The sequence below is a fragment of the Psammomys obesus genome, unplaced genomic scaffold (assembly GCF_907164565.1).
Source record: "Psammomys obesus unplaced genomic scaffold, mPsaObe1.curated_primary_1811, whole genome shotgun sequence".
NCBI classification, from domain to species: Eukaryota; Metazoa; Chordata; class Mammalia; order Rodentia; family Muridae; genus Psammomys; species Psammomys obesus.
The window spans coordinates 18,649,815-18,659,030 of NW_026587216.1; the positions used below are offsets into that span (position 1 = coordinate 18,649,815).

Here is a 9,216-nt window from a genome sequence, read left to right on the forward strand (position 1 = left end):
GCCGCCGGCCCACCGCCGCCCGCGGCCCCCAGCCGAGCTCCCGCGGAGCCGACGCACCGCCGCCGGGCAGGGGCGGGCACCAGGGGGCGGTGCGCAGCCAGCCGGGGCCCCCGCTCGCCCCGCCCCCAGGCGGCTGCCAATCCCCGCAGCGGGGCGCGCCGATTGGCCCAGAGCCCGCCGTTGCCCGGGCGCCGCGGCCCCGCCTCCGCCCTCGCGCCTCCCCGCCTCCCCCGCCCTCCCCTCGGCCCCGGGAAGGGGGCTCAGCGTGGGAAAGGGATGGTTGAGTTTTAACCGGAGGCCGAGCGTGAGTGGGATCAGTGTGCACGCACCGCCCGCAGCCGAGCGCCCGAGCGGCCGCTGCAGTTAACTCCTCCCTGCCCGCCGCCGCACGAGCCTCCTCCGAGCCCGCGCGCCGCCAGCATGAAGAGAGCTCACCCGGATTACAGCTCCTCCGACAGCGAGCTGGACGAGACCATCGAGGTGGAGAAGGAGAGCGCCGACGAGAATGGGTGAGTCGGCGGCGTCCGGCCGAGCCGCGGTGGGAGGGGAGGCTGGGGTGCGCGGTGCTCGGGTTCCCGTGGCCCGGAGCCGTGGGCTGGCCGCTGCCGGCCGCGAGCGACCCTCCGGGCGCGCTCCAGCCCAACTTGTCAGAGACATCCGAGTGCGTGGGGGCTCTGGAGTCCCCGACCTTTCCCAAGGCAGTTGCTTCCCCATCTTGCAGGAACTTGAGTTCGGCGCTGGGTCCCATGTCCCCAACGACGTCGTCCCAGGTTTTGGCCAGAAAAAGACGGAGAGGCGTGAGTATTCCCCTCCCCCCCCCGCCCCCAATAATTTAAATATACGTGCGTGTTGTTATAATAACGAACCGAAAGAACCACGTTTCTTCTCTTTGGAATTTACAGCCCTCGTGGAAATGTCTTCCCTCTATTTTTTTTTTTAATTTTTATTTTATTTTTTGTCTGCTTCCCACAGATCATCGAGAAGCGCCGACGAGACCGAATCAATAACAGTTTGTCCGAGCTGAGAAGGCTGGTACCCAGTGCTTTTGAGAAGCAGGTAATGGAGGAAGTAGGTAGAGCGCCAGTTGTAGCCATCTGCGCCTTCTGACTCCCTCCCCCTCCGCGCTTCGGTCCTCAGCTGGGCCTTGCCGCTGGAAACGCCTTACGTAAATTCCAGCAGATTTGGGGGCTACGTCCCGTTTTGCCTTAGTTTACGTTTGTGTGTCGCGCGCGCGCGCGTGTGTGTGTGTGTGTGTGTGTGTGTGTGTGTGTGTGTTTGCGTGCGGGTTTTAAGTTCTCCAAAGGCACGTGTGTCGAATCAGCCCTGATCATCTCCTTAGGGGTCTGCCAAACTCGAGAAAGCCGAGATCCTGCAGATGACCGTGGATCACTTGAAGATGTTACACACTGCGGGAGGGAAAGGTATGCCGCCTCCGGTGTGGTTCCGGCTGGGGCTCTGCGCGCTCGGCCGGCGTGGAGGGGGCAGCAGCAAGCGCGGTCTGGGATTGGTGCAGTCCCTGCCTGCTTCTGCTCTGGGGGGTGGGGGCGGGGGAACCCTGTGTTCTCCAGGCAGCGCACCTTCAGCGGTGGATCCATCAGCCTGGCCCTCTTCCAGCCGAGCCAAGGCACCTTTCAGCAAAGTGCCTGTCATCCCGTAGGCTCCTCCCGTGGTGTGACAGACACGATTTAGGTCAAGTCACTCACATTTGTCTGTTGCTATTTAAGAAAACCCTGGGAAAGGGCTCGTTAAAAGCAACCGCTGCATGGTCTGAATCTCCTAGAACCGATTTAAAAAAAAAAAAAAAACAAAACAAAAAACAAAACGAACTGCCAAGAGAATCTGGGGGAAAGAGACCTGTTGTGGCTTAAGCAGAGGACAGTTCTAACAGAAGGTGGGGAGCGCGAAGCCCGTGTCTGTCTCCAGCCCCCAAATTCTTCACCGAGGACCAAGTGCCTAAAAGCTCCAGATGATAACTTACATCTGTGTGTCTAATGAATTTCACTGCTCTGTGGTTTCCCTGTCCTTGATGTCTTTTTGTTGTTGTTTTTGAGGGGAAGCATTAAAGGAAAGAACACAGTTTCATTGCTGGTAGGATATAATTCCAATTTCTGCTCAGCAGCTTCTAATTGGGCTTTGAACTCGCATTAGCAGCCATCTAATGTTGGTTAATGCAAAGATTTTGGTCGGCTCCAAAACACTTGAGCTTCCAGGACCCACGATCTGTACGGTGTGTTTGCCAGGAGCGGAGGAAATTGGGGAGACGAGCAGAGCCTTGAAGCCCCCCTTTTGTTTTCGTGCCCAGGTTATTTTGACGCGCACGCCCTGGCTATGGACTATCGGAGTTTGGGGTTTCGGGAATGCCTGGCCGAGGTCGCCCGCTACCTGAGCATCATCGAAGGACTGGACGCCTCCGACCCGCTTCGCGTCCGCCTGGTCTCCCACCTCAACAACTACGCCTCCCAGCGGGAAGCCGCGAGCGGCGCTCACGCGGGCCTCGGACACATTCCCTGGGGGGGCGCCTTCGGACACCACCCGCACCTCGCACACCCGCTGCTGCTGCCCCAGAACGGCCACGGGAACGCCGCCAGCGCGGCGGCCCCCACGGAGCCCCATCACCAGGGCAGGCTGGCCTCGGCTCATCCGGAGGCGCCGGCCTTGCGGGCGCCCCCCAGTGGCGGCTTGGGACCGGTGCTTCCCGTGGTGACCTCGGCCTCCAAACTGTCGCCGCCGCTGCTCTCCTCCGTGGCGTCGCTCTCGGCCTTCCCCTTCTCCCTCAGCTCCTTCCACCTACTGAGCCCTTCGACACCCACGCAGGCAGCAAACCTCGGCAAGCCCTATAGACCGTGGGGGACGGAGATTGGCGCTTTCTAAAGAACTGATACGGTAGAACAAGGGAGGGGAGAGCTTAAAATCCCATGTCCTCCGGGACGGTTGCCAACACCACCTTAAAGTCGGCAGTCAAAGTCAGGAAGAAGGTACACGTTCAGATATTTTTTTCTAAAGACTAAAGGTTTGTTGGTTTATTTTTTCCTCTGATTTTTTTTTATCATGTCATGTATTAGCAGTTTTTAAAAATTAGTTGTTAAATTTTGTTTAAACCGTTCATTTGAGGTAGTGGTTATGAACACTTGTGATCCGTTGTCCGTCCTGTCCCTAATTTACTTTGTAAACCCGTATGTCCAAGAATGATTCCATTTGCCTCAGTTGGGGGAATCTTCACATTAGTGTTTTGGGGGTCTGTTTCCAAGCTTGTATAAGTTGTAATCTTTTCTAGGATTAATTTCCTAAGCCATTATGCTCAATGTTAACATGATATTGTTAATATTCTGGCAGATGAAGGTGTTGTATAAGTGATATACTTTGGGGGGGTAGGAGGGAGGGTCAGCAAAGCATTATATTCCCAAACAAAGCGTTGACAAATCAGACAAAGAGCTTTATTCTAGAAACACTAGCTCTCTGCCTCTTAGAGCAGTGAAGTGAATGCACAAACTTATCAGCTGCCCTGAATCCAGATGACCAGCTACTGGGGTCTGCCAGGCTCTGCTCTTCTAACATTTCAGGTTAGAAACAGCCACTGGTAGTCTAGGTTCCCATTTGGAGCATTGGCAGCAAACAAGACAATTATGTAGATCATGCCTGCACTTTCCAGCCCCGAGCAACGCATTTTCAGCCTCACGGATCTCAAGTTCACAAGTGTTAACCTGCATAAGTGACCGTAGTCCGAAAGTAGTCAGTTCAGTGCCTGTTAAATGCATAACCTGATTTTCCCAGAACCTCCATATTTTCTTTTAACTGGAAATTTTTATGTTGTGTTTTCCTTTTGGTGCATGAAAATGTGGTTCTTGTGATACTTAAAAGGGCCTCCCTGCCTTCTCATTGATTTTTTTTTTTTTTAATTTGATTTGGGCTCTAAAAGTATCATTTTACAGGTTTGTTCCTTTAGCAGGTATAGTTTGAACAGCCTCCACTGAACTGGGTTTGACCTCTGTTGTACTGATGTGTTGTGACTAAATAAAAAGAAAACAAAAGAACAAAGTATGCTGCTTTGTCTCTCATCCTTAAGCCTTTCCCTGTGTTGGTTGAAAAAAAAAAATCTCTGGTTTCTTGGTTTTCATTTTGCCTGATGATTGTTGTTTGTTTTTTTTCCTCCCATTGCCAGTTTCATTATTTTTGGAATTCTAGGCTATGTGAATTTGTACCATGGAATGAGGTGACTTTGCTAGACTGCAGAGCTTTGCTTGGCCTCCCAGGAGGGAGCATGGCTTGGCTGCTGCTTCAGTCAGGTGCTCTGGCCCTGAGAGATCTGCGTCTGGACTGAGTTTGAATTCAGGCTGGGGTCTGCAGTCATTGGCAGGAGCTGGGCAAAAGCATTTTAAGCTGTGTTGATCATTTGATGAGTGCTGAGCACACCTACTGTGTGCCCAGTTCTTTGCCAATGAAACAGAATCTTCCATGTATATCTATCTGTACTCGTTTTAATGGGAAACCAGGACTACAATGGTCTTGTATCTGAGCCTGCAGAGAAAGCTTGGCATGGCGTTGTGATGCGCGGCCTTGTGACGTGCAGGCTATAATTCCACACCTGCACAGTTGCAGGAGTCTCCCCTCATCTTGATTCTAAGGAATTTGTTTAACCCTTGGTTTGCAGTGTACTCCAGAGCTGTGTGTTAGGCCGCAGACATGTGCTTTAGGTTAAAACAAAATGCTACCATGACAGAGGCAGTAATTGGCCACAGAAGTGGCCTTCCAGTGCCTTGAAAGTGCTGCCAATGAAGGCGCACTGCCTCTGTACTCAGTAGGAGTTTGCCTTGATCCCAGGAGTTGCAGAGAGAAGAGAAAGCAAAACCCACTTTGGCAGATGACAGTAGAGCCCTCCTTTTCCTTGGGCAACAGCTCTGGCCGAGAAAGCAAGGGCAGCACAAAGAGATGTTTAGACTTTGAAACTGAGCCGTAGCTGTTGGGTCTGTGGGAAGGACGGGAGGCTGGCATTTGGGTTTCAAGTGTGAGATGCCATTCACACTTTTGCTTTGTGGCCTCAACCCCTGCTCTCTCTCTAGTGCCGCAGCTCCAATCTCAGCATCGCCTGTGCCGCGCAGAAGCTCCCCGTCTGTCATAAGGCTGTGATGGAAAGTGTTATGACGATTCTGCCGAGCATGTTTAAATTTAGCAGACACGGCTTCCAGCGGTGCCGCAGCATGCCGAACAGTATTGGGCTTCCTTCCACTCTCAACTTGCCTATACCTAGGCTGGGCTGGCTGCTAACATGGGTTGTTGAAAGAGCTGTGGAAGTATGAAATATCTAACGTCACCATTGTCACAAGGATGATGGCTGTACCGTGATCTGGTGAGGAGTACTTTGGGGAAGGGAAGAAGAATTTGTTCTCTTCTTTTCTCTCGTTCTCTCTCTCCTCTCTCTTCCCTCTCTTCCTCCCTCTTCCTTCCCTCCCCCGACCCCCAGGCTGACCTCAAATTCCAGCTGTCGAAGAGGAAGGCCTTAAATTCTTGATCTTTCTGCCTCCACCTCTCAAGTGCTAGGCTTATAGATGTGTGGTACCACACTGAGCTTATGGAGTTCTTTTTGGAACTTTATAATTATCTAAAGAAATATCCTGGGCCTCTTTTGGAAGGTGACCAGTTTCCGGATGGTTCAGGTGGAATGGGAGGACGGAATTCTAAGAGCCAGCATTATTACAATAATTCCAGTTTCTGTTTTGAATTGGTGCATTAAAAATTAACATCAGGGTCATCAGTTCATGACCCGAGTCTACATTTATATCATATATGATTTTTATTTACCTACCTGCATAAACAAAAATTTCTAGATGACATCAGTGTAAATAAACATCTTAGATGACTCATGTATTTATTTTTAGAGCTTTATTATTTTAAGCATGTGAGTGTTTTTCCTGCATGAATGTCTGTGAATCACGTGTGTGTTTGGTGCCCTCGGAGGTCAGGAGAGGCCATTTAGTCCTCTGACTTGGAGTTACGGGTGGTTGTGAGCCATCATGTGGTGCTGGAGCTCCAACGGGGTCCTCTGCAAAAGCAACAAATGCTCCTAACAGCCGAGCCACCTCTCCAGCCCTTACTATATATTTCTGATGAAAATAATATCATTGGTCACAAATATTCATGAAAGTCCTTACTAATTACCTACTTAATTGATTAAATATATCCCTGTGGATTAATGAAAGCTAGAGACTGCTTGTATGGACCCATCTTTATTAGAAAAATCCCAGAAATACCATTGCTAATTTAGCTCCTATTGCTAAATAAAGATGTGATTTTTTATTCAGATTTTCTCTTCCCCACTCTGCTAGTCACTAAAATCATGATATTTTAAATATAGATTACTTAAATTTAAAGTCTCTCAGGAAATGTTCTGTCTCTTAGTTACAGCTTCCCCAGCCCTTCTGGTCTATACCAGCACTGCAGCTTTGATGCCTTCATTAGTTTCTAGTGCTGATTTATAATTAAAATAACTTCAGAGCCAACATCATCTGAGACATTGCTTCAAATGTGGCCCAGTTTCTTTCACATCCCAAGCTCTAGGGAACGGGGCATCTTGGGAAAGAGGCCAGCATCCTGGCTTTCACTCTGCCTTTATCTACTTGGGTGACTTGGAGAGGTCATTAAAATGTTGTAGAGGCTCTTTTGGTCATCTGCCAAATGAAATGGTTGGAACAGGCGGGGAATAAGGGTTGTAGGTGTTTGCTCACAAGTACGTGGACTGACTGGGAAGAAATTACGATGTCAGGTCAAGTAAGAGAAACAGAAGAAGGTTCTCACTAACCATTCTATCAGATCTTGTTCCTACACGGGTTTGGTCGAGTGCTTCCCAATTGTTGAAGTTTTTAAGAATTAAAATAATAATAATAATTGTTAGTGCTTGCCACCGCCACCCCTGTGTGTGTGTGCGTGTGTGTAGGAGTGCCACAACCTGAGTGTAGAGGTTGGAGGATAACCTTGGTCAGGAGTTTATTTGTTCCTTCTACTTTGGGTTCTGGGTACTGAACTCATGTTGTCAGAATTCTAGGGCAAGCAATCACTTTTAACTGCTGAGCCATCTAACTGGTCCTAATCATTAAGTCTGTAACAGTCACCCATTTAATCGATTAAACACATTACTGCAAAGTAATGAAATGAGAGTTATAGAGTCTTTAAGACAAACACTACCTTTGGCTTTCTATGTGGAATTAACCAGTTTTATTGGTTGGTAACTTATTTACCAAAATCTGCCTGCTGGCAAGACTGGACCAGTAGGTAGTAGCACGGGGCCATGGCCTGAACAGCTTTCCAGAGGGCTGGAATTTTCTGATATCATTGTCATGCATCTCATTGAATATGCCTAATGAGTCAATAAAGGCCTCAAATAAAGTAAACTCTGTATTAATTTTTGTAGCTGAAGGTGACACCACGAGAGGATGTTGCTTGTTTGTTTTCTAGGCTATTATATTTCCTCAAAGCAAAACAAAGCCAGGAGAAAGAAACAAACCATCAAAACAAGCCAAACCAAACCAAGCACACCCATTATGGAGTGTCTGGACCACTGACAGGAACCTCCTTGAGAGTGCTCCCCCCAACCCCCCTTCCTGTGTTCAGTTGCCACAGTTAACAAGGCCAGCATGGTGGCCTCTAGTGAAAGAGTATAGATGCCTTATGACTCACATGGAGTCATAACACCACATGGAAGGTATTGCCTTACGTCGGTGAGCGGGAAGTCCCAGTGAAAAGCAAGCGGTTTGCAACTTCGGCTTGGAGTGTAATGCTCATCTCTGCCTTGATGAGCTGCAGGGCTCTTGGCTGGGTTTGATGGTGGCAAGTGGGCGTGATCTAAAAAGCCAAGGAATGGGGAGATCCTGGCCCTCCTTTGTGAGCAGTCTGTAGGTTGATGTGTGTGTGCCCGAGAACTGCTCCCCAGCCAAACCTAAGGGGGAGAAGAGTCCCCAAGAGATGGGTCTGGGGGCTCAGGCATGCTTTAGGACTTGGCGTGAGTCAGCTGTAAAGCCAGGCTTCTTTGCAATTCAGTTTTAAATTTCCCCATTGCATTTACTGTTGCCTTGGCATTTTCTGGCAACTGTTTTCTGTAACTTAAGTGGCCATCTATTCAAAGAGCCACACTGAAAGTTGAAAGAGCTGTCATTTTAGGTGGTTTATGCCTTGCTTTAGTGAGCAGACATGAAAACATATTTCAACCAAAAGACTCTGAGAGTTAATTACTGAAGATCCTGGACCTGGAGCAAAAGGCTGTTGTGAAGTGCTTCCTATGGACACTGGGAACCTCACTTAGGTCGTGTGCCAGAGCAGTACATCTGTCCAGTTCCTGCATTTTGTTTGTTTGTTTTTTGTTTTTGTTGTTGTTTCTTTCTTTCCTGGGAACAGATTTGTTTCTGGAGTATAGGAAAGTTCCACACAGGCAGAATCAAGCTGTCAAGTTACAGAATGATGCTCTGGAGCTCCTTTACATACAGTCTTCTAGCGCATTCCCTCGGAGTGGCTCTTCCTGCACTGCCGTAGCCACTCCACACCGCACTGTTGCTGAAGCATATACCCTGGGCCCTCACCACTAAGCCTCACCATGGTTGCTCGCTCTGTCTGGATTGTCTCTCTCAGCTGGTCTATCCTGCTATGGTTTGAATGTCCTTTCAAAGCTCTGACATCTGACAGCCATGTGATTAGCTCAGAGGCGCTGTACCCACATGAAAGGACCAATGCTGTCATCTGGGGGAGCGGCTGGCTATTCCATGAGTCGGCTCCCATTTCCTCTCCTTGAGCACTCACCTCTGCTGTGTTATGCGGCAGCCCCCAGGCCCCTTCCAGATGCTGGAGCCCTAGGTTTGAACCTCTCAGCCTGCAGAACTGTGAGCCAAACAAGTTTCTAGTCACAAGTAACCAGTTTGGATGGTATTCTGTTACAGCAACTGAATAAGACAGGCCTGTAATGGAGTTCAGCCTGGGCTGTGCTCCAAGCTTGCTTTACCCATGAGGTCTTTCTCAACAACCTTCTTCCAAGCAGTCATCCCACTCTTACCCTTCATGCCCACCCCCTCCCTCTCCTCTTCCGCTTCTCTCCATAGCATTGCGTTATCTGACTGGAGGCTGACAACACACGCTTCTTGATTTCCCTACTGTACGTTTTTGGCTGGTTGGCCATTTCCACGGTTCAGCCACTTAAAGCAATACCTACCATCCTGGAGGTTTTCAATAAACATTTAT

At 49.4% G+C, this 9,216-nt stretch overlaps 1 protein-coding gene across 1 annotated transcript; it reads left to right on the forward strand.

Annotated features, from left to right (window-relative positions):
* Window positions 1-245: 245 nt before the first annotated feature.
* Hey1 (hes related family bHLH transcription factor with YRPW motif 1) lies at window positions 246-4,029 on the forward strand. The gene is made up of 5 exons (XM_055603337.1): window positions 246-509; window positions 722-797; window positions 973-1,056; window positions 1,340-1,421; window positions 2,303-4,029. The coding sequence occupies exons 1-5, from the start codon at window positions 421-423 to the stop codon at window positions 2,869-2,871; spliced, it is 900 nt and encodes a 299-aa protein (XP_055459312.1). The 5' UTR covers window positions 246-420; the 3' UTR covers window positions 2,872-4,029.
* Window positions 4,030-9,216: the final 5,187 nt, after the last annotated feature.